At 42.3% G+C, this 25909-nt stretch overlaps 1 protein-coding gene across 1 annotated transcript; it reads right to left on the bottom strand.

The window, feature by feature from the left end:
• Positions 1-453: 453 nt before the first annotated feature.
• LOC117702871 (disks large homolog 5-like) lies at positions 454-25909 on the bottom strand. Its single transcript, XM_034494083.1, has 7 exons — positions 25792-25909; positions 24798-24960; positions 23561-23692; positions 22692-22875; positions 13576-13671; positions 10415-10496; positions 454-539 (listed from the first exon to the last, which is right to left on the bottom strand). Exons 1-7 carry the CDS (start codon positions 25907-25909, stop codon positions 454-456), a joined length of 861 nt encoding a protein of 286 aa, XP_034349974.1.

The following is a 25909-nucleotide window of genomic DNA, read 5'->3' as shown; positions in this document are numbered from 1 at the left end:
TGCTGCACTAACCTATAGCCTGTTGCTGGCCTTGGAAATATAGTACAAAGGCAGTCAGCAATGGTAACAATCTCTTCAAGATGAATGTAGGTGTGCCCCATTGGAGTGGGGGTTTGCTGTTGGACAATTTCTTCCAAGGCAAAGCATGAGTCATATTACAGACAATACCTCAAAGTCTTTAAAATTTGCTTGACTGATCTCCCTGAAATTATTGTTGATGATCCATGAGGACAAGCAAAAATTTACATTCTTGGGCTCCTCCTGGATGACCAACAGATCTTGATGTCCCTCAGCACTTCTGAAGCCTTCCATACATGCACTCTTGCTGGACCAGAGGCTAGACAAAATAAAGGCCTTGTGACATATAGGAACCCAAAGAAAGGAAGAAAATGCAGCCCAAGTTTGCCATGGATATAGGGATGCGATGCAATGGTGGTTCATTGCTTTGCACACTCAGTGCTCCTGGTGAAGAGTTGTGTCTGAGGGAGATCTTGACCTGTACTGGGCCCTATTTGAGCTTCTGGTGGAATATTTTGGACCTAGGGGAAGAAGAGACAAAGGCCTTATGAGAGCCTGCCATGTCAGTTATCCAGCAAACACCAGGCTTATTCAGCAGGACAATCTATTATGATCTTTGAGCTAAGATCATTCCCTGTATTCCCAAAGAAGAAGGGCCAGAGAACACCTGGGACTGGAATTTTTTCTCAGATTTAATAAATGCCTTGAAAGTGAACTGTGAACTACACGCTGTGCTAAATAAAAGGCCACATGTCTCCAATAATCCATATATAATGTATTGAAAAATAACTGTGTAGCAATGTCTGAATGGAGCACTATACAGAGGCCTTCAAGGGAGCCTAGCCACCATTTAATTGAAGGCTCTTATTATAGCTGGAGTGCAGGAACCTGCCTGGGTTCCACTTGTGCAAATCTCCATCTGTGAATCCCCAGAGAAACCATCTCTCAGGAAATCCATGCTCACTGAAGAGATACTATAATCAGCAAGAGTGTGCGGCATGCAAATCTTCCCAAGGGAAAGCATTGAACTTTAAAAGGGATATCAAAAAAAAAAAAGAAAGGACACCACTATGCTTATAGCTACTCTAGTATTATTTGTGGGGAGCCTGTGGACCCCTACTTCTTGTTCTGTGGCTTGTCCTGCAGGGCAGTAAACAGTGTCTGGGAGATCACCTGAAAGAGAGAATCGACAAAAACAGCCAAATGCAAAGGATGATTTGCCTATAGTCTGATCAAATCCTAATTTTTACTTTTTCACACAGGTGTTATAAACATATAAAGGCAGAATGTGGGAAAGGGGAAGGCTTAGGACTCTAGTTTTTCAGGGGAAGTACAGGGTATCACCTGGGCGAAGGTTCAGGGAACAGGCCACTATGACAGTCTATATTCACTTGTCCTTATCTAAGTTGGTACTATCTACCAAGGCTACCTATCCACAAGGTCTATGAATATCCAGGCTGATAAATTTCCATGAAGACTACTTGTTTACAAGATCTTATAGCCATCTGCTCAGTGTTTTTCCACAGAAACCAGGACTTTGTGTTAGCAGGCTGACTTAGACCTATGGCTGATTTTAGGCCTTCAATGTATAAGCAAGGCTGCCCCTGACATTTCCTCCCTTCTCCAAGTATAGAAAGACCGTGGCAATTCCAGTCTTGCAAAGACAGGAATAGAAGCTTGACCTGCAGTAATTAAAGGGGACCCTGTAATGGCTCTGATCCTCCTGTCATTGTCCAGTGAGGCATGAGGGCCAGACCTATCCAGATGTCTTTTTCCTGGAGATGAGATGCTTTTAACATTAATCCGTATGCAATCAGGCTTATCCCTCAGGGAACCCAGAAAGATATTTTTAATTTTTATTTATATTCCCTTGCAGTGCTTAGCCTCACAGCCTAAGCAAGAATTTAGATAGCCAGTCGGAGGGAGTTCTGGGAGGCTCCTCTCTGCTTGGTCTATGGGTGGGAGTCCCCTCTTTTAGGTTGAGTAGTGAATACCCTGGATAGTGCAACAACCTGGTCCTGTGTCTCATGGTCTTTCATAGCTAACTTATGATAATATATCTGAATAGATTTTGCTATCAAATTATCTACCTGTTGTTTCACAAAGATAGTCAGCCTATGTAAGGCCCAGAAACCAAAAGGAACAAGTAAAAATATCCCAACTAATGGTCTTAAAATGAAAGGAAGTAGGGTTAACAATCATGAAGGGGTTGAAAACCAATTCTTGTACCAGCTCTCATCTTTGTCCCTCATGTTCTCTTTAACCATCCCTGTCTTCATCTATGTAAAAGCAGCATTCGTCTTTAAGGGCTGTACACAGTCTAGACCTGTACAAAGTCTTTTCTATTGTAAAAGAGTAAATCAAGTCCAATAATGTCCTTTGCATTTTTGAAGGATCACTTCAGACAGCAAAAGGAGGGATTTCTACAGATTAATGATGTCAATCTCTAGTCTTTATTATGAAAGACTCTAATTACAAAACAGTAAAATGGAAGCCTTGCTTTCTGTCCTGTGAGAGGGCTGGACCGGAGCCTCTCTGAGTGAGGCACCATAGAGCAGGCAGTAGGACCTGGGTCCTACATAATTCCAAAAGTGACATCCTTAGACACCTCTCCATACCATAGAGCTGGAAGGGGTGGTGGTCATAGGACCAGGAGCTCCTCTGCCTAGAGTGATAGGGTAGCATTGATGGCTTGGGAGGTAGAGCAGAGGGAGAGGCCCTTGAAGAAGCAGCCAGGAAGGTCACTTCCTGCCTGGGCACCTGTCCCCATGACCTGAGTGTTTGAGATGCAGCTGCTCCACTTGCTGCCACTATATGGGAGGCAGGTGAGAGGAAGAGTGCTGTGTGAAAGTCCCTGGGCCATGGAGGGACTCTGACCTGGAGATTCTGGAAGAAGCTTGGTCTCTGTGGCCATTGGATTCTGAAGACCAGTAGATGGCCAGTTATAAGAACCCAGGTGAGTTGTCCTCAGTGGTCAGTCAACCAAACCCACTGCTTTCCCACTAGACTAGGGAACCATCCTATGTGACACTGGGGTGCCTGGACTGTTGCCCCTTGCCCTCTAAGAGGCTCATACTCCCTTTTGAGAATGAGAGGCTGATGTTCAGGTTCCTAAGGGTCATTTAAATAGGACACCAAATCCTTGGAGATAACGTTGGTCTCACGTGTGCAGCTGTTGTTGAGCACCCCTTTGTGCCCCATATCTCACTCTGGTTCCAAGAGTACCATGTCTGCTTCATGGTTGTTCCGCACATGGGTGGGCCTCTAAACACAGGGTTAGGAAGTTGTAATGAATGAGGGAAGGACTAGGAAAGGGAATCTGAGGTCACATGGCATGATTTGGGAAGGGTGGGCTGGCCTAAATATGAAATTATTTACTTTTAAGTGTTGGCAACATCGGTTCTGTTTGTTTAATAAAGGTTTATTGGGTTGAAAAACTCACCTGTGGGTTATGTGGAGCCTAGGTTTGTAGGATAAGACCCATCCTGGCCTACCAACACCCTCCTCCCTAGGGATTTCAGGCTAAAGACAAGAAAGCTCATGAGAAAGCACAGTGGGCCAAGTTGTGTGTCTGACACCTGGAACAGACAGCATTGCCTTCGTCCATGTTAATAAACTGATTTTTACAACAACAACAAAACCCAAAACAATAAAATCTGTAAAAATATGGAGAGAGCTACCATGTTCTTTCTCTCTATGAGTAATTTACCCTTGTAGCAGTGACTTGAGAGCAGACAATACCAGGAGCTCTGCTGGGAGGTGACAGAAGATTCAAAGATGTGGTCAGACAGCTTAACCGAAACAGGAATTTTCAGATTCAGCGAGAGACCTGGGCTAAAGGGACTGTGTCACAGAAAGACTACAAAACCACATGTAGTTAACTGGCCTCTCAGCAACCCACCAATATACATATTGGCACAGACATGCATATCCCCCTCCCCCAGACTCACCAGAAATCATAAGTGAGCAGGATACAATAAGACCTCAAGACTGGAGAAACCATTGAATGTAGAAAAGCTGATGTTTCAAGTGAGACCCAGGACTCTGCTATCCATCCCTTAGGGACTAAAAATGCTTAGTGAGCAGCTTCTTCTGCAGACTAGGTTGAGAGAGTTTGAGAAAGCTTTCTCTTGAAGCCTCACATCTCTCCCACTAACCCTGAGCCGGAGAGAAGCCTTTCTTCACACATCCCTGTTCATCCAGTCAGCTCCTGAATAGAAGCTCCAGGAGAGAACCCTAGCAACATTGACATGAAAAAGGACTGACAAGCTGCTACTCAGGCTCTGTCACTGTGAACCAAGGTCTAGACTGGGTTAAGAGACCATTTTGCAATGCAGGGGGAAAGGGAGAGAAAATATACAAAATGCACCCCCCCCCAAAATAGACAATGAGAACCACACATTTTGAAATTTCACTGGGCTCCAAGACTTACAAATGCTTCCTACCTGTGACCTCACATGACCCCTACCAACAAATGAGCTGCAGTCCCTGACTACATCACTCAAAGCTCTGTGCTCCAGTCAAGGAGGCACGTAAAAGGAACCCCTGTAGCATAATGGCATGTGGGTATGTAATGTGTGTTCACCCTATCTATCTTAATGAACTGCAGTTTGTAATTGAGTAGGAGGGGTTGCTTGCCAACCATGCAGTTTCCTGAAAGAGGCTAACTCCACAGAAAGTTTTGTAAATGATCACAGAACAACTTGATGAGACATAGGAGAGTGCCTGGATAAGGTGGAGGATGGTCTATGGGCTTGACTCTGTTTATTAGTCATAAGGGCAACCTGCCCCTGATGCTTCATCCATCGTACCTATTGCTGCTTGGTACATAGGTCATAGATCTTCACACAGCACCCTTCCATGTTACCTCTGGCCCTGAAGGAGTCATTAAGTCTATGTCCTCAGCATTGAAAGCAAGAAACTCATAAAGGAAGGCAAATAGTTTGGAGGAGAGCCAAGAATCCCTCTTTGTTTCTAATGTCCTTCCTGCCAGCCATGATAAGCACTTTTCCCAATAGATCATAGCATCTACATATGCAGTAACTAAAGCATAGTGGTGTCCTGATATTTGATAGCAGGTCTTTGTTTTCCACCATATATTTGGGCTATAATTCTTGGGTCCAAATTGTTTCAGTTACAATAACTGCTGAAGCCCCTGTGTACCTGGGTCCATGTTTAATGAAGATTTCCCACCCATCTAGATCATTGCATCAGAATCTTACATGAAATGTGGGTCTAGACTGATCTCTTTCATTATGCTTGTTTCCAAATGCAGTTACAGATGAGCATCTGTGGGTCATCAGCTGGCAAGATGTTAGCAAGATTGATGCCAGGAACGTTTTCAAACCAGACTCAAGGATGGTTCACATGTGCATTAAACAGCCAGGGTTCTCATGTTCCTTTGAGAAGAGCCTCAACTGCATGGGGTGAATGTAAGTATAAGATGCTAACCCAGAGTTAACTTCTCTGCTTCTTTCACTAGAATACTGGTAGCCACCACAGCTCTTAGAAAAGTGGACAAGCCAGACAGTACATGGTCCAATAGCTTAGACAGGTGTAGTACACTGTGATTCCATGGCCTAAAATGTGTGGTTCCACACCCTTTGCAGTAGCTTTTGTTTCATGGGCCTGTAGATGAAAAGGTTTGGAGGTATCTGGAAGTGCTAGTGTTGGAGCCAAAATCACCTGTCTTTAAAGCCTAAAAGATGATTTGTGCAGACTCATTCCAGATTAGAGAAACAATGGCCTCATTTGTGCTGGGAAGTTTTTGTTAGGAGGGTGTTAATGATTCCTTCGATTTCTATAGGGGTTATGGGACTGTTTAGATAGTTTGCCTTATCTTGATTTAATTGGGTATGTGGTATCTGTCTATAAAATCATCCATTTCATCTAGATTTTCCAGATGTGTTGAGTATAAGCTTTTCTAGTAAGACATGATAAATTTTTAATTTCCTGTTTTTGTTATATCTCTCTTTTCATTTCAGATTTTGTTCATTTGGGTACTGTCTCGGTGCCCTTTATTTAGTTTGGCTAAGGGATTATCTTTCTTGTTGATTTTCTCCAAGAACCAGCTCTTGCACTTGTTGACACTTTGTATCTAGCTCTTTGTTTCTATGTGGTTGATTTCAGCGCTGAGTTTGAGTATTTCCTGCTATCTACTCCTCTTAGATAGGTTTGCTTCTTTTTGTCCTAGATACCTCATGTATGCTGTTAAGTTGCTGGGAGAAGATGACCCCAGATTGAGTATGAAAGCACTCAGTGCTGTGAATTTCCCCCTTAACACTGTTTTTCTTGTGTCTCAAAATTTTGGGTATACTGCGTCTTTGTTTTCATTGAATTATAGAAAGATTTTCTTTATTTCTTCGCAGTGATACTGGTTATAACAATCCTTCTGTTTCCCTGGATAGGTAGACATAATGGAAGACAGGCAGGCTTTGTGGTACAAGGGGAGGATCTTACTCAGTTGCAGAGAAATGTGCAAACTGGAAGAATCATTGGGATCAGGCAGAGCAGGATGGATGCCATTGATGTTGGATTCTGTAGGGTTCTCAGCTGGTATAGGTATTGGGATGGGTTTCTTATCTATGTCCCTGGTTAGAGCAGATCTCCTGGGAGACAAGCAAGCTTGGAGATCCAGTGTCAGGATCTACCCCAGTTGCAGATGGAGGTTTAGACCTGAAGGATGATGGAGTTCAGAGAGTGGGGATACGTCCTGAATCAGCTGGGCTCTGTGGTTATCCATGCTTGGGTGCATATTCTGGCAGGTGTCTCACATGTGTCTCCGATTACCACAGAGCTCTGATATACAGGAGGTCTGTGAGGTTTGGGAGTGGAGCAGGCATGCTGATAGAACTGAGTGGATGTGCAAACTAGAATGCTAGACTATACTTTTTGAGGGTCCTCTTTTGAGTATCTGGAAGGCTGTGGCTCATTATCAGAGAAGATGATGGTAACTTTCAGCATATGGAAAAATTCTCATGCCTACAGTGGGCAGGGATAATCTGACACACCCGTGACATGTGATTCTCTTCCCTATTCAGTGGAATATTTGCTGGTCCAGTGGTAGACAGGTAGCATTCCTGTTTCCCCTTGGACTGAAATCTTTTGATTTCAACGTCAGTTGGCCTATGGGATTCTTAAGGACTTAAAAGTTACCATAGGTCTATTCAGAAGTCAGTTGCTCTTTCCCCAACTTTAAGTGTTACCCTAGGATCCTCAGAGCTTAGAGCGTGCAATCTAGGGCAAAGCTATTTTTTTATCCAAAAGAGTTGAGTGTGTTTTCTTCCAATTAAGGCTCCTATTTTTACAATGTCCTTTCCCTTGTGGTAGGCACATTGTTCTTTTTCTAATGCGGCATTGCTTCTTTCCAGGCCCCATTTTTTTTTGTTTCACTGGACTAGTTTATTATTCATATTTTCTCATCAGGCTACTACTTTGGTCTAGAAAAGTCTCTTGTATTTCTGACTCTCAATCAGTTTACTCTTGTCGCACATATTTTTGAGCTACCTCCACCCAATGTGTCCCATTGATATCCTCAAATGCCTCTACATTTTGGAACTTCTAATATTTGGTGCAAACTGAGTGGCAAAAGCAATGTATGTTGAACAGTTGACTCTTCTCCAGTGCATATGTGTCTGTGGGTGTATGGGTGTGATAAGACCCTAGGAAGTACTCTACAAAAGGAGCAGGATGGTCTAATGACCCCTGTGTGACCTCACTTATCTTTGTCAATTTTATGGTTGTCTGTAGTGCTGCTATGAACCCAGCTGGCAAGCCCTGGAATAGATTTCTAATGTCCCATTGTCTGTTTCTCTTTCAGGATACTAGTGAGGTTAGATTTGATGAAAATATAAACTTAATCCAATTAAGAATCTCAGTAATTCTTTTGGACCATCTGGATGAAGCACCAAGTTCCCGGATAGTTCTGCATGAACTTCCCAAAGCCAGCAAACTGGAGCCAGAAGAAATCCAAGCAGAAGGCATCCATAACCAGCACTGCCAGCACTTCCCCAAGCACACGGTAATGTGGCTTGAGTGGAAGAAGGGATGTGTTCAAGACAGCTGGCACTCCAGTACCATAGCCAGCACCTACCATGTCTAGACCAGCACAAAGAAGACCATGGAGGCAGAGGCTTCACATAAATGATTGCCTGGGTCAGGCAGCAGTTCCTGTAGACTCTGGATTTGCTGATAGGCATGGAGAACGATTGGAATGTCTGACACTTGCCCAGCATCTTGTTTACTGCCATGTCACACAGTGGCACTTAGAACACAAACATGGGCTGATGCAGGGGTGAAGGACCATAGGACCAAGACCCTTAGTGCACCCGCAGCACCAGCACGATCACATTGACCGTCAGCCATGCAGATAAGAGCACACTGCACATAATCAGCAAGGACCTAAGTTCCACTTAAGTGGATGGTCAGAAACAATAGGACTCATTCAAGGTCCCTGCTCCACTAAACTGGAGGGGAAGCTACAGTCCAGCCAGATGTGGTGGAGGCCCAAGTCTACATTTTGAAGCTAGGCATGGAGTTTGTTCAGCAGAGAAAGGTCTGTAGGAGGCAGGGTGTTCTTCTCAGTCATATCTCCTATCTAAGCTCTAGAGAGCCACCCATCTATGACGGCTAGAAGCTCCTGAAAGTATCTAGTGCTGGAGAGGTGGAAACAGCTCTACTAAGAACTTAGCTTGATACACAGAGTCCTAAATAGAGACAGAGCCCATACCCAGAGTCTCAAGCCAAGGCAAATTACTCAGAATCTGTGTATCTAAGGCTGATTCCTCAGATCAGGCAAGAAAATAGAAAAAATGGAGTGGGAACCCAGTAGGAGCCAGTGTGGCGAATGGAGGCCATGTGCTTCTGGTGGTTATGAAGTCTGCCCAGATTTCATGCTGAATTTCAATATGGATTATAAAACAAAAATATGCTCAACTTGTTTAATTACATTCACAGTGTTTGGACTGATAAGCCAAGCAGGAAGGCTGAGAGAGGGCTAAGATTTCCACTTCTTTTGAAACCACTACTTGTTTTAAAGTCCCCACAATGTGGAGATTAACAATGAGTTCAGCAAACAGGGTCCTTGAAAAGTTAGGAGATCTGCTTTGGGTCACAGAATTTGTAAGTGGCAAGGTCAACCAGGAATCACATGATTCTTTAGTACACGTTTTTTATAACTCCTATCCCTAAAAGGCAGAGCCAATTTCAGGGCCTGCTCTGTCTACAAATGAAAATCCAAGAAGTGATATTGATTTGGGTGTCAGAAACCACAGTAACTGTGTAGCCATAGTGACAGGCATATGATGAAGTAAACTGAGGGTGACAACATGCCTGGGTTCAAGTCCTGGATCTTTTGTTACTGTATGTGATTTTCTCAAGTTTCCTAAACAGTAGCATATGTATTGGTTGTTTGGTATCTTTGAAATATGGAGGCCATGTTGGCTACTGGTTTGCTGCATATAGTTTTACTATGTTTAGGTATGGGTCTTGGACTCCTGATCTTTCCAAGTCCACTGGAGGCTACTTAAGCTGCACTCCAGGGAGGCACTGGGGCACACCTTGATGCTGTAACTGAAAGTCATTCCTGAGTAAAACTGTCCCTGGAAGAAACTGGCGTGCTAGTCTTTCTTCCCTGCTGGTCAGGGTGGTCGGCGTGGCACACTCAAGTATTACGAACCAAAAAAAAAAAAAAAAAATGTTTCTGTCAATAAGGTGAAAATTTCAGAAGGAGGAAGTAGAGAAAGGGTCAGTTGGTAATCTACTCCTCTGAAATGAAGCCGTCCTCAGAAATTACTGACAGAGATCTCAATAACAGCATCTCAGGAATTTCATGAACAGCATTCCCAAACTAGGCTGAATAGGCAATGTAAAGAAAAGTAAATGCCTGTCATCATTTTCCATGATTATCCTTGTTTTTCCACACAGTGCCAAATGTTTTTTTTTTAACTATTTAATTTTATATCATTTTTTTTTGACACAGGGTCATCATGAGCTTTGATTAGCTTAGATCTCACTATTTATTTATTTATTTATTTGTTTATTTATTTATTTATTTATTGTAGGTATATGAAAGAATATTATGGTACCCACGTGGTGGTCAGATGGTAACTCGGTGTGGCAGTCACAAGAAGCAAGGGTGGAGAGGATTTCAAAATCAACCTGTAGCTCTGACTTCACGGACCCTTTTACAGAGTTCTGAATATTCAACTCAGATTCAACACTGTAACTCCCAAGGTAGGTCTGGGTCTTGTTTTTAATTTGACCCTGGTTCCCAAACTTCCCCTCTTTCTGATATCAGTCTGCTTCTGCCTCCTGAGTGCTGGGATCAAACAGATTTTTTGCACTCCACTGTTCTGCATATTTTAATGCTTCTTATATAATTTTTGAATTCCCTGACTTTCATCAGAGTGTAAAAGGTCTTTGATGATTATGTTACCCTGGGCTGACACCTTGTTGTCAGACTCTTGCAGCCTCTGTTTCTAAGGATGGAAGAAAAATCATTAAAAGGAGGGTTAGAGAAACTGCTAGTTAGTGGGATAAGGCCCACAACCACAGGGAAAAGGGTCCAGTTCTGAGCACCCAGCTTGTCCTTCAGTGTCCCGGCCACTGGCTAGAATCTTTATAATAAAGTTGATACACCAGAAGTTTAAATAAATTAGCTCCTACAACTAAGTCTGTATACCTAAACTGCACTCAAATACTTTTATCACATTTATTTACTTATTGTAGGCATGTGGATGAATGACACTGTACTCATGTGGAGGTCTGATGATCACTCTGTGTGGTCGTCACAAGAAGCAAGGGTTGAGAGGACCTCAAAATAACCCTGTAGCTCCAACTCCAGAGACTTCTCCTCTCACCAGGAAGTTCTGCAGATTCAACTCAGACTCCAGAAACTGTAACTCCCAAGGTGGTAGGAAACATTTGCAATTCAGCATCTGAGCTGGGTCTCCAACCCGAGTATTGTTTTCTATGTGGTTCTAGGTCAAGCTTCCCAACTTGATGAATCTATGTGCATTTGAAGAATAATGTCTGGACTCCTATAGAGTGTGGGATGCCATTTTAGAGGTGAATGGAGTAACGTGATATGAAAGAAAAAGGAGAGAAGACACTACTGAGATTGATTGTAATGGGAGGGCCCAGATAAAGAGAGGCTGAATGTGATTATTACATTTTGTATCACAGGCTGAATATCACATGGAGCCCATTGAAATATATTCCGCGCCCCTTCCGAGTCCCCTTTGCCCGCGAAAGAGACAGGTGAGGCAGTGTTCGGGTAGTTACTACAGCAAGGCTTTATTCTTGTATCAGCAGAAGCGGAAGACACCAAGCCTGGAAAAGGCACTGCTTATATGCACCCTAGAGTGGTGTGTTCACTTCTGATTGGTTGTTCACTCATCACCCCATATTATGCCCCAGTATGGGCAGTAGCTTGGTGCGATTTTGCCTCTTGCACCTGCCCAGTTTAGTTGTTTACTTGTGGGAGCACCAGATGCCTGCACCATCTGTTGTAATGGCGAATGTTGTCACCGCTCGCCGCTGCTCCTAACAGAAATATGTTAGTATGGCTAAAGAATTAAAATTAAAAGGAGCTAGTTGGGGTACTGCTTAGCTCCAACACAGGTCTCCAAAACCTGACACAATCTGATTTTGTTTTTAATCACAGAGAAGTAGTTAAATGCTTTACCATAACTGAAAAACCACCCTAGCTGTAATAACACATCTCTTCCTCCCCAATCTCCCCTTCTTTCATCTCTCCCCCTCCTTCTTTCCCCTCCTTTCCTTTCTTTCTGTTCTTTTTTCTGGGGATGTGAGCCCAAGACTTCATGAGGAACTACTGATCCAGAACATGCAGGCACTAAGGAGTCTGATCAGGATCTGCTTTCTATCATTGCTGATGACGTCCTGGCAATAGTCATGTTTGTCCTTCATTCTACTTCGGGTAGCATCTGTTCATTTCCATGCATTTCTGCTTGCTCAGGGCCTTCACATTCCTAAGAGAGGATCGATCGCTTACACACAGCAACACAGACCTCTTCTCAGCAGCTTTTCTGAGTTCTCATAGCACCTTAGCTCCTATTTCGTGTTTTATTTTAAACACAAAACTACCTAAGTGCTAATATGCATATTTTTAAGGGTTTGCTCAGGTGCAATTGAAATGCTAAGTTCTGAACCCCAAGACCTGGTTGCTCCAAGATAAAAAAATCTTCATGTACACCAGCCTTTGTTGTGTAAACCTTGCTCCCCAATTTAAAACTATTGGTTAAATAAAACTGGCAAAAGCCAATTACTGGGGAGGAAAAGAGTGAGGTAAAGTGTGAGTTACCAGGCTGTAGGGGTGGGGTGTGGGTCACATGTAGGAACCACAAGGAGAAGAGAGAATTGAGATAGGAGGAGATAGTATAAAGATACAGATAGAAAAAGGCAGGGTAGGAAGAGGAGAAGGAGGAGACAAAGAAAACAGGAGGTCTCCTTTAGTCCTGATGGACCAGCAGCAGGTGTTAGACTGTGAATGCATCTCCAGGATGCCAGACTGCTGCAGCATCAAGAACCCAGAAAATTTTCAACATCAAGTATTTGGGGAATACAGTGGGGTAGTAGCCAGATCTTGGGGGTCAGTATTTACCATTTGAATACATAGCAGTACCAGATCAACCCCCTATATATTCCTACAGTCTATTAATAAGTACTTACTAAGAACACTGTGTTACAAGAAAACCTACAGAATCAACGAATGTGGGTTCATAGGAGCTCACAGAGACTGAACTGACAACCAGGAAGCCAGCATGGACCTGCCCTAGGCAATTCTGCATATGTTATGGTTGTGTTTACTTTGATCTTCTTGTGGTAATCCTAAGAGCAGGAGAGGAGGATGTCTCTATCTCTTTCTTTTGCCTCTTTAAGGACACTTTGACTCCTACTGGGTTGTGTAGTTTCAGCCTTGTTATGAGGGGAGGTGCCTAATCTTGGTGCAACTTGATGTCCCATATTTGCTTGATATGCTGAGAGGCTTCCCTTTTTCTAAAGGGAAATGAAGGAGGAGTAGATGCGCCAGGGCAGAGATAAGGAAAGGATTAGGAAGGAGAGGAAGGAGGGGCAACTGTAACCAGGATCTAATAATCTATGAGAGAACAAATAGTAAAAGAACACTGTGTTATATGCAGTGTTGTGTTAAAACACGTAAATTCAACCCCGTTACTTAGAGTCCTGCAAAGACATTGTACTTGGAAGACAAATATCTGTAATCAAAGTGCAAAAAAACAGAAAGAAGGAAATAGGGAAGCTATGTTTAATTTCACTCCAAGGTTGAACTTTCTATCAGCTTCATTTTGCTGCTTTGAAAGCCTTTGAAATGTGGGTATATATTCAGCATACTGATGCAAATCCTTCTACATCCCTTAGAGACAGTAGCCAATGACTGTGTATTTGTGTAAGTGTCTATAAACATATGGGGAAATAAATGCATGACCTGGAGCTATGGTTAAACACAAGACAGACTTTTGTTAGAGAGAAAAGGAAATGGAGACAAATCTGCTTCTCCATCTTTTCTTCCCTTACCTTGATGGAAAGCCCTGCTGAGACTTTGCACTGAGGAAGAACTGGGGAAAGGGCAGAGGGAGTCTTCACCATGTTCTTCCAGTAATCTAAAGTGGTCTGGGAAAGAGAAAGGAGGTAGTTGGGGCAACAGTGAACTAACAGACTCAAGGATGGGAACACAATGAGAGAGGCATTCAAGATGGAAGGAAAAGTGAACAAGCAAGGCAGGTAGTGAAGAAAGGTATGATAAAGCCTTGAACGAGGATGTGTAAGAATGTAATTTCAGATCTCAGCTTGAACTTAAAATTAAAAGATTCTTAAGTTTGAGTCAAATATTAGCTGCCCCAGAGGCACATCCCAGGAAGAACACATTCCAAAGACTCAAACAAACATTCCAGGAAAAAAAAGACCCAAGATAGGAGTCTATGAGCCATTAACAAGTAAACCTTGGTAAACAGAAGCTACTTAAGCTGACCTTCTTTGTTGTAAAAAAAGATAAGGTGTAAATTTGAGTTACTTAGAAACCAGGCCTGGGAACAGAAACCAGGCCTGGGAATGGCTGTTGGAGTTTGGCCTTTATGGTTATTGTTAAGAAGTAACTGTATTACTGCCCTCATAAATTTTGTAAAAATAGTATATAAGCTGCCCTTAGCTTTAATTTGGGGTTCTTCTTGCCTGCATGCAAGAAAACCCTAGTATCCTGGTTGTCATCTGGTCATCTTATCATTAATAAACCTCATATTATTGCAAGGAATCCTGTCCTTGAGTTTCTCTGGGGGAGCATATTCCCTGGTTTTGTTATCTTTAGAGTCCAACAGATGGTCTTTGAGCAGAAGCCCAAAATTCTATGATTTTGTTGAATATGTTTTCTGTGCCATTAAACTGGTATTCTTCACTCTCTTTTATTTCCGTTATTCTAATATTTTTGATCTTTTCATTGTATCCTGAATTTCCTGAATCTTTTGGATTACAGGTATTTTACACTTTGTATTTTCTTTGACTGACTTGTCAATATCATCTGTGGTATCTCCTATGCCTGAGATTCTCTTTTCTATCTCTTGTATTCTGTTGGTGATGCTTGCATCTTTAGCTCCTGATCTCTGTTGTAGGTTGTCCTTCTCCAGGGTTGCCTACATCTGTGATTTGTCTAAGGTTCTTTTGCTCTTGTGTTTTCTTGTTTTTTTATTTATTTATTTACATTTCAAATGTTATCTCCCTCCATATTTTCTCCTTCACAACACACTTTTATACCACCTCCCCATGCCTTTATGCAGGTGCTGCCTCACCCACCCACCCATTCCTGACTCAGCCCCTGGCATTTCCCTACCCTGCACATGGAGCTTCCACTGGACCAACCTCAGCTGCTCCTTTCCTAAAAAGGGTCTCTCAGGGCCTGGAGATCCTGTGGTTTACAACCAAGGGTATAGATCACAACACCCAAAGAATGATCCCATTATATAATTGCCATGATGGCAAACACTTAATGAAAATACACATATGATAACTTATCTTTGATGACTCTTATTGTACTTCATCTTACCTTAGCTTCTGTATGTACTTTTTATTAACTCATTAAATAGAGAAATTATCCTGTCAGTAGTCAAGATACATTTGTCCTACTCTGACATTTGATACTGGGTCTGAAGAACACAGTGAATTACTTTTACCAGTTTTGAAAAAACACAAGATTTCTGGGAGCATTTAAAAAATTATTATTTAGATTGCACCTCAAGGGAAAAGAACTCCAATGCCTGAAGCAATCATGCTAATTCCCCACACTACACAGCAATCTATTCTTCCCAGATAAATCCAGTTCTTTCTCTTCCTCTTCATCCCAGGGTCAAACCTATATAAATACCCTTAGAAAACACTATGGCCCCCTTATAGATTGATTTGATTGATTCAAAAATTGAAGCCTCGGTCTCCTAAATCTGTGACCTTGTTTAGTAATAGACTGTATGGTGGTTTGAATAAGAATGGACACCATAGGCTCATATGCTAGAATGATTAGTCACTGGAGAGTGGCAGTATTTGAAAAGGATTAGGAGGTGTGGCTTTCTAGAAGATGGACTTTGAGGTTTCAAAAGCTCATGCTAGGCCCAGTTCTATACCTGCCTCTATGCCTACAGCTCAGAATGTAGCTCTCTACCAGTGCTCCAGTGTCTGACAGCATATTGACATACTATCCACCAAGAGCATAATGTGCTAAACTCCTGAAACTGTAATCGAGCCCTCGATGAAATGCTTTCTTTCACAAGAGTTGCCTTGGCTATGCACAGCACTCGAATATTATCTAGGACAGACAAATCAGAGGCATAACAATGTAAGATGGGGTCTTACAAGGTTCAGATGGATCTGTGCCTTAGTCACTATTTTAGTTTTTGAAACCAAGTTCCTGACAAAAAGCAAGTTAGGAAAAGTCTTATTTTGGTTCACTATTGGGTCATCATGGTGTGGAAGATGTGATGACAGGCATGTAAAGCTGCTTGCTCATTTCTTAGCCAATTAGGAGAAGGGGTAAATGGAAATCCAGCACACAGCTAACTTTCTTGCTTTCTTTTTGTCTCCTTCTTAATTGGGTTTTTAATTAAAATATATCTATAACATTCCCTGGTCAATATTATCTAAATGGCTGGTCAATATTATCTAAATGGCTATTTGTTGTCTAGGAGAGATTCGAAAATGTGTGAATTCCAATAGAACTAGTGGGAGAGAGGATCTTAAAAGAGTTGCAGGAGAGGAAACTATAATCTGAATGTATTGTATTAAAAATCGTTTTCAATAAAAAACATAGAAAAAGAAAGAAGAATATGTCTGCATTCTACTTTCAATTTTTAATTATAAATAAAGCTAAATTCAAAACTGAAAGATGGTAGATGAATTTTCCAGACCACATGAAAAATATCCTGGCAACATCTACCATCCCTCTCCCTTCCTAGTCTTGAACTGAAATACTCACCACCACAGTCCTGTGTCCTCTGCTGCAGGCTCCATCCTCTGGGTTTGTATGAAACTTACTCTAAACACTGTTTTGATGGAACTTCAACATTATTTATTTACCACCTTTAGGAGAGTTCTCAATTCTGCAGTTCATCTGATAAACCCAATCTGCATTGTCATGCAGGAAGAGACATGAGAGATCAACTCCAACCCTAACAATAAGATATCCAGAGGCATGATCAGGAAGCCACTCTAATGCTCTACATGGAGGCCTCAAAGTTTAAACACTGAGCATGCCTACCCCAGGAATGTGACCGTACAGATCTCAAGAATCTTCACTCTTTGGTTGGGTGTGATCCAGTGCAGCTACTACACCACTCAAGGAAGGACAAAAGTCCAGGTAGTGGTTTGACAGATGGCTTATCCACTTGAGAATTTGTTTCTCATAGGACCTAAAGAGCAATGATTAACAATCCTCTGTCACTTCAGTTCCAGGTGGAATCCACTGACCTCTTCTGGCCTGGCATCTGGGGACTTGCAAGCATGTAGTGCAAAAACCTACAGCAGGAAAAACACCCATACATATAAAAGAAATAACTCAAAAAAAGAAACAATGCCCCAAAATTTTTTTAAAAAAAAAAATTTTTATAAAAGCATCAAATATATTGTCCAGACCAAGAGCAAAAAGAAACCATCATTATTATTAGAACAACAATTTAAAAAAGGATAAAAATCAATACTAAAAAAATAACCAACATCTCCAAAAGGGTCTTGAAATTCATTATCTCTGTTGGGAATTCATAAGTGATGCTATATTTCAAGAAAACAAGAGGGATACAGCTCCATGTTTACTGATTTCTTTTATACTCCTTTATTGAATATTTTTATTTCTTGGGATGTATTAGAGAAATACACTTGTGTTTCTACTTTATTCAACTTAATCATCTACATAGTAGTACATTTTTAAATAGCTAAATTTATAACAACAAAGTTACAGCATGGATACATTTTTCATCATGAAGTTGGGATCCACAGATTTTGACACACTATCCATATCAAAAGCACAATTTTCTGTGTAGCTGTGACTGGCTGGGAACTAATAATGAGGCCTAAGCCACATGCTACTTGAAGAGGTCCACTCCTGCCTGATACTTGCAGTGTTAGAAGACAGAGAACCACACATGAATACAGAAGGTCTCAGGAGGGAAAAATTAGTGATTACATTTTTATCCATGAAAATACATTAAATTTATTCAATACCAACTTAAAGTGGGGGAGTCAATATATATAGTATATAAAATTAGTAAAACAACAAATTAATAACATAACAAAAAATAAATAACCAGCAAAACTTCAAATGAAACAAAGAAACCATATACTCAAAGCAATCAAAATTCTAACCAAATCCAAAACATTATAATTAAACTAAGAAGCATTCTTTAGCTGCAGATTTTACAGCACAGACCTACAGCCTGTTACTGGCCTTGTAAATATTGTCCAAAGGCTGCCAACGATGGTAATAATCTCTTCAACATGTGTTCTCCTTGTGAAGAGTTGTGTCTGAGGGAAATCTTGACCTGGTCTGCCTGTTTGAGCTTCAGGAGGAGTATTTCAGACCTAGGGGAAGAAGAGACAAAGGCCTGTTGGGGACCTGCCATGTCAGCTATCCAGCAAACACCAGCTTTATTGAGCAGGACAATTCAGTATGACCTTTCAGCCTAAGATCATTCCCAGTATCCCCAAAGGAGAAGAGCCACAGAGCACCTGGGCCTGGGACTTTTTCTCAGATTTAAAAAATGGCTTAAAAGTGAACAGTGAACTACACACTGTGCTGAAGTTAAAATAAAACACCACATTTCTCCAATGGTCCATATATATTATACTGAAAAATAACTGTGTAGCAATGTCTGAATCAAACACTATACAGAGGCCTTCGAGGGAACCTAGCCACCATTGAAGTGAAGGCTCTTATTATATCTGGAGTGCAGGAACCTGCCTGGTTCTACTTGTGAACCCCTCCATCTGTGACTCCCCAGAGAAACCATCTCACAGGAAATCCATGCTCACTGAAGAGATACTATAATCAGCAAGAGTGTGCTGCATGCAAATCTTCCCAAGGGAAAGCCTTGAACTTTAAAACAAATATTCATGAAGGAAAAAGGATACCCCTGCTATGTTTATAGTTGCTGTGGTATTATTTGTGGGGTGACTTAAGGGACAACAGGCTCAGGTCATACCAGAGAGCTCAGAAGGGAAGAAAGAGTACACAATCGACACAAACTCTGTGGATCACAAGAATGATCATGGACAGGAGTTCTTTTAAACTAGATCAGAACAATATTCTGAGCTGCACCTAGGTGACTGAGGCAGAGAATCCTGTGGAAGGCCTAAGACCCAAAAATACAGTTATACAGGTATAGGAAATCTTCTTGGCTCCTGCTATCCCATCCTAGTACCTCATATCTCAGAGACAGCAAAATGATCCTGCATTGTTTGAGCCCAGCAATGGACACACACACACACACACACACACTAACACATACATAGACACACACACAATCACACCCAAAGACAGACACACACATTCCTGAACACACAAAAGCACATGTTCATACATACAGTTGCAGGAACATTTTGACTTTCCCTGATCATGTTAATATAAGATATCATCCAGGACACTATAAAGCCATAAGAAATAAATGCTTGCATTGACAAAATCCTGGAGAGAGATCTCAGCAATTAGGAGCACTGATTTGTCTTTTGGAAGTCCTCAGGTCAATTCCCCAAAACCACAAGGTAGGCTACAAACCATCTTAGTAAAATCAGATGCCCTCTTCTGGTGTCTGATGAGAGAGACAGTGTACTCACAAACATAATCTGATTAATTAAAAAAAAAAAAGAAACAAGAAAATAAAAAACCTTGAATGGGACGAGAACATAGTAGGCATAGCCTATAGACAGCTCAATAAAATAAATGCTTTTCCCTGATAAACAAAGGATGTTAATATGGAGTTTTGACCTGGTATGCAAGCCTGCTTAGGAAGTTCCCAAGGCTGTGCACAGTCGGCTTGGTTCCCAGCAAAGGCACATGGAATCAGGGTGGACAAGCCAGTCCCTGCATCTTGCTCACTGTTTTCCAGGGATTCTAAAGTTAGCAGCATCTTCCAGTAGGCCCTCCATTTTCCACAGCCTGTGTGGCTTTGTAACCAAAGCTATGAGCCCAGACAACTAGGAAATCTCTGTAACTAGGATGCAAAGTGAGAATTTTCTTCACATAAGAAGATACTGTCCGGGATAATTTGTGGAAAATATGTCTAACTAGTTCAAGACCAAATGGTGGTTTGTATGATCACCCTAGGCAATAGTCCATAGAAGGGCTGCACTACAGTATACTTGTTCACTCCTTGACTGAAGAACATCTGGATAGTTTCTACTTCAGGGCAACTCTGTGAAGTACCACTACAACCATGATTTGCAATAATTTCCTCTGTGGACACCTACTTCTTGTTCTAGAGTCGCTGGGTCAATGGGGACTAGAGAAACTATACAGTTTCTGAAGAGTTGGACATGGCTTCTCACAGGGCTACCCCATTTTATTTCATCAGCCATGTCTGAAGTTCCTCTTTTCTTCCAGCCCTCCTTGAGGATGATTTTAACTCAAAGCAAATCACATTTGAATGACAGCCTTTACAGATTGCTATAGACAGAACACAGGGTGAGTGCTTTAGACTACCAGGAGCCTAAGGGGCTGTCTGGGGCAGCCCTGTTCTAGCACCTCATCAGAGGTATGGGCCTTCTGCTTGATGCAGATGCAACACCAAGCAACTCAGTGTTTCACAGAGTTATACCCAGGACAAACTCCAAGGCCAAAGATAACTGAGTCAAGCTTAGGCAAAGTTGGGAAAATGGTAGGAGGTAATGAGGAAAACAAATTAGGATACTGAGAAGATGCAATGAGCCACCTGACCTTCCAGCAGGCAGTCACTATCCACCAAGAGCAGAGAGGTGGACACAGACCCTTAGCCACCCTTGTTGACTCTCAGGCCCATGGATTTGACACAGCAGCTTCCTACTCACCTCCATGTACTAAAGTGTTTGGTTTTCTTACAAGTGATTTCAATATGGGTAAATAGATTTCCCTCTATAACCAGTTTCAATAGTGATAAATAGGCTTCCCACTACCAATGGTTGACAATCTGACTTTACACCACTATTTGTCTCCTTATGTTCTAATGAGCTAGGTGTAGCACCTTGATGACCTGCTGCTCTGTTTCATGTTTCCCTGATGCAAAGTGAACTGACACTGACACTGTGGTGAGCCCCACACTCCCATCTTAGAACAAGAGGCTGGTGTTCAGGTCCATAAGTTTCCTTTGAATAGGACATCCTTGGGGCCACCTTTGTCTCATGTGTGCAGCCAGCTGTTGCTGGGCACCCTTTTGTGCCTCATATCCTGCTGTGGTTACAAGAGTTGTATGTCTGCTTTGTGGTTGTTCCTCACATGGGTAGGCCTCCAAACCCCGGGCTAGGAAATTGTAATGAATGAAGGAAGGACTGGGAAGGGGAAACTGAAGTCATATGTTAAGATTTCAGAAGGGTGGGCTGGGCTAAATGTGAAATTATTGACTTTTAAGTGTTGGCAACATGGGTTCTGTTTGTTTGTTAAAGGGTTGAATAACTCAACAGTGGGTTATGTGGAGCTTATGTGTCTTGGGTAAAACCCATCCTGGCAAACTAACGCCCTCCTCCTTTCCCTGCTGATTTCATCTAAATGACAAGAAAGCACATAAGAAAGCACAGTGGGCCAAGTTGTGTATCTGACACATGGAGCAGACAGCATTAGCTTCTTCTAAGTTAAGAAATTGTTTTCTTACAACAGCAACAAGAAAACTCAAAACAATGAAACATATAAACATGTTTTTCCTCTCTGTGAGTTATGAAACCTTGTAGCAGTTACTTGAGACAAAGCAATTCCAGGAGCTCTGCCTGGGAGGTGACAGAAGATTCAAAGATGCTGGTCAGACAGCTTAACCAAAACAGAAAGCCTGATCAAAACCACATGGAATTAACCGGCCTCTCAACAAACACATCTATATACATATTGTCACAGATATGCATATGACTCCCCCCTCCAAACACACACATTCCAGAAATCATAAATGAGCGGGGAAACATTAAGGAGACCAAAATGCAGGAGGAACCACTGAATGTAGACTGTGAATATCTGATGTTTCATGTGAGACCCAGGACTCTGTAATCCATCCTGTGGGGACTAAATAAAACTTAGTAACTTCTGCAGACTAGGTTGAGAGAATTTGAGAAATTTTTCTCTTGAAGCTTCACATCCCTCAATGCAATCCTCAGGAGGAGAGAAGCCTTTCAAACAACCCTGTTCATCCAGTAAGCTCCTGAATACAAGCTACAGGAAAGAACTCTAGCAACAATGACAGAAACCAGGACTGATGAGCTATCTGTCAGGCTCTGTCAGTATGAACCAAGGTCTAGGCTCAGGTAGGAGACCATGTTGCAATGCAGGGTTGAGGAAGAGAAAACACACAAGACCTCTACCCCCACCTTTTTTTCTTAAATAATTTTTGTTAGAAAATTTATTACATTTCAGATGTTATCTGCTTTCTTCATCTTCCCCACCCAGAAACCCCCTATCCCATCCCCCTCCTCCTCCTTCAATGAGGATGTACCACCACTGACCCCCTCCATACACCTACATGCCCTTGAATTCTCCCACACTGGGGCATCTAGCCTTCATGGGACCAAGGACCTCCTCTCCCACCTATGTCTGAAAAGGCCATCCTCCCCTACATATGCAGCTGGAGCCATGGGTCCGAAGCAAACTAGCTACAGACCCTGACTTCATCACTCAATGTTCTGTGCTACTGCAAAGGAGGCAGCCATATAGAACCCCTCTAGTACAATGGCATGTAGGTGTGTAATGTGTGTTCACCCCATCTATCTTAATGAAATTCAGCTTGTAGTTGATCAGTCGGGTGTGCTTGCCAATCATCCAGTTTTTGAGAGAGCCTAACTCCACAGAAAGTCTTGTAAATGATCACAGAACAACTGGATAAGAATTAGGAGAGTGCCTGGACAAGGAGGAGGATGGTTATCTGGGCTTGACATTATTTATGGTTAGACATGAGGGCAACCTGCTCCTAAGCATCCTCCATGCATCTTACCTGTTGGATATGCTTGGAAAATTTGTCATAGATCTTCATGCTGGCCTCCACACATAGCCTCCTTGTTTCCTTAGAACACATGTCCAGTGTAATCTGCTCCTTAAGCAGCTGCCTGTTTTCATTCCAGAGCATTTTTACTTCACTCTTCATATGAAGAGACTCAGTCAGGAGGTGACAGTTCCTGATGCTGAACCACAAAGAAGAAATGGTGATTATTCCCAGGCACCATCCATCTTCCTCCCACTTCTCCAAGTACCATCCCTTCTCATCATGAGCCCTGATCCCCAGATAGCCCCAAACTACAGACCAGAGTAGCCATGGGACCTCACATATAGGAAAGTCAAATCCAGAAGAAAGCAACATTCCAGAAGACTCAAGGTACTTCTGAAAACCCTGACACCAACAGGGACTCATGTATCTCCCAGAAGAGGACATGGGACCCATGATTGCATATATGTCTTTGGAATTAGAGAACCACCTCTAGGTAGAGACAGGGCAAAGCTTCTCTAGGAGAAGAGAGAAGACCCAACAGGTACACATCATTCTATGTGTCTCATGCAAACCAGATCTGTAAATGTGTTTTCAGTGCCCCAGAGACTCAAGGTTGATTGATGTCTCCATCAAGGTGCACACCTTTTGTATTTAGAGGATACTGACTTGGGAAGGACAATGATTGGAGGGGCTCACAGACTCATCACAATTGATCAAAATGATTTCAAGAGATCACAATCCTAGAGCCTTTCTTTGAGGAAGGAAGCTTCCTGTTGAGAGGCAAAAGTATAGAACCAGAGTCCTCACTTTGTTTTAAAGAAAATGATGGGCAGACACATTCTGTGCCTAGTGCTGTGTAAACAACAGTGTTAGTCATTCACCTGTAAAGTTGATTATTTTTAGTCAACTCCTGGCACATATACAAGGCCTCACTGATCTGCTGTGGAATGTTTTTAAGCTCGCTCATCACCTGGTCGTGTTGCATCTCCAGCATCGTGGTCTCAAAGTTGAACCTGTGGAAGGAGCAAATAATCCCTGAACTAAGGATTCAAGGATTACATTAATTCAAGTTGAATCGTGAACTACCCCAGCCCATATATGCCACAACCTAATGCCTTGTATTGGGTCCTCTTGGTGCTTATTAAACTTGTTACAATTGATCTGGGCACAGTAGAGCTAGGGAACTAAAAAATGGGAGCTGACCTGCTTTGGCTTCATGAGGGGTCTTGAAGGAATAGATTAGGTCTTCAAGAACTTTACAGGAGCCTATGCCACAGTCCTGGGTCCAACTTAAACCTGTGATGACACTTTTTCACCTTGTAGACAAGGTTTTCTCAATCCTTGGTTCTATCACTACATAATTTCCCAAACTTCAGTATTTACAAGGAAAAGGGCTTACTGCCTATATCAGGATTTTCTAATGCCCATCAGTGGTGCGCACAGAGATCAAGTGCTGTGATGCTACAAGTGAACCTCCATGGCCTCATCACTCTCATTACCTAAAAAGTCGGTCAGGTAAATTCTCCAGCCCCATCACACTACACAGACTCCCTGGATCTTAAGTGGAATACACACACAGAGACAAACATACACACACATACACCATCACAATGCCAAATGCATACAGGGATGTGACATTATACCAGTGTAAACTGAACAGAATTTGAAAAAAGCAGTGATGACTTACCAGAAATCCACTCACACTGAGGGGCAGCAAATAGAACCAGGTCCTCTCAGTTGTTGACAGGACTAAATGGACCCAAAGCAGCTCCAGAAAATTACAAAAATGATTCACCATAAACATACAGCAGCTAGCATCTCCCACAAAGCAATACCAGTCCAGGCATCTTAAAATGCATGATAAGAGCTCACACACTAATACTGCTATTTCCTGAATGATTCATGCCACAGGCTATAGTTTTCTTTTAGAGGAATCAAAAGAGCTTGTGACCCCATCTCACTTCTATCTGAACTTCAAGTTCTGTGTCGAATATCCAATAGCAAAATGCATTTGGACATGAGGATAGCCTGGAGTTGTAGCCTCCTGTGATATGTGGAAATCTAGGGTCAACAGAGAGGGCCCAAGATAGTCAGCTGAGAACTGGGCATAATGATTACCTCTTGTTCAAATCCTTGTTAATATAATGTGCCAGGATTCCCCGGAGTTCATCTCTCTCGTTCTTCATTCTTTCAAGGTCCCTTTTGAGCTTCTCCAACCTCTTCATTCTCTGCTCCTGCTCACTGATGGTGTAGGCTTGGGAGGACTCTTTCCCAACAGACCCTTCAGGTAGAGAAACACAAGGAAACTTGTAGGGAAAATACAACAGGGAAAGGAGAAACCATACTTACTCCCACAGAGAAGCCTGAGGAAGAGGGAATTCTAGAGACACAGTGAATTCCTGAAAGAGCAGGAAAGCTATCTTCAAGCTGGACTCCGCACCTATGTCCCTGCTCCCAACCACCATCACTAAACATATGGCTCAGTCCCTACTGCAGTCCCACTAACCCTGATGTGCTTAAGCTTTCCCAGTCAAGAAGAAATTGAGGGCATTGTCAGTTTATATCTGAAGATGTAGTCTGTACTGCTTAGCACAAAATAGATTGACCATAAACACCAGCACCAAACATTTCCCACAAGCCAACACCTATCCTTGCTTCTTAAATACATGATGAGAAACCACACACTACTACACTTATCCCAGACTGTAATTCAGCCCACATCATGTGTGATCCAGACCAAAGTCTCTGAGACCTTGATACTTGACAAGGGGATTATCCCTCTCTGTTCTTGGCATCACATATTCATGTAACCTACAGGAATCTATTGAGGATGAAATGCTTCAGCACTCTATCTTGAGAGCAAGGCTTTGTTATTCTCACAGAACTTTCTCCTGGCATCCTTTGCCACTCAGCAGGAAATTCAGATCTCTCAGCAAAGCAACTGAAGGCTTGTCAATTCCTGGATCTCTGAGAAAGTAATCATCAGAAATTCTGGACTCTGGGTCTGCCATTAAGAAATTTTGAGGCTCCAGATGCTAAGCCCTTCTCCTGTAAGGACCTGCTCAAGCACCCTTCCTACAGGAAGCTTCCCCATGCACTGCCCAGGACTCACTGTGTCTTCCCCAGGGCCATCTCCTTCTTGCTGCTTTACAGAATGCCTTCTGCCTAGGTCTGGTCTCTGGTTGTATTTTATTGTCCCTACAAAACAGCCTGAGCAGCATGGACAACAT

Source organism: Arvicanthis niloticus, chromosome 2 (assembly GCF_011762505.2).
Source record: "Arvicanthis niloticus isolate mArvNil1 chromosome 2, mArvNil1.pat.X, whole genome shotgun sequence".
Classification (NCBI taxonomy): domain Eukaryota; kingdom Metazoa; phylum Chordata; class Mammalia; order Rodentia; family Muridae; genus Arvicanthis; species Arvicanthis niloticus.
Note: the sequence above shows the minus strand (reverse complement) of the source record. Positions and strands in the feature narration are given on the sequence as shown.

Bases quoted from the DNA above. Each gene is read 5' to 3' on its own strand.
- LOC117702871 (XM_034494083.1), bottom strand. From the start codon at position 25,909: ATGTTGTCCATGCTGCTCAGGCTGTTTTGTAGGGACAATAAAATACAA. The intron at 24,961-25,791 runs GTGAGTCCTGGG...CTCTACCTGAAG, and splicing joins ATGGCCCTGGGGAAGACACA to GGTCTGTTGGGAAAGAGTCC. The intron at 540-10,414 runs GTCAGGGAATTC...TTCTTCCCCTAG, and splicing joins CCTTTTACACTCTGATGAAA to GTCCAAAATATTCCACCAGA.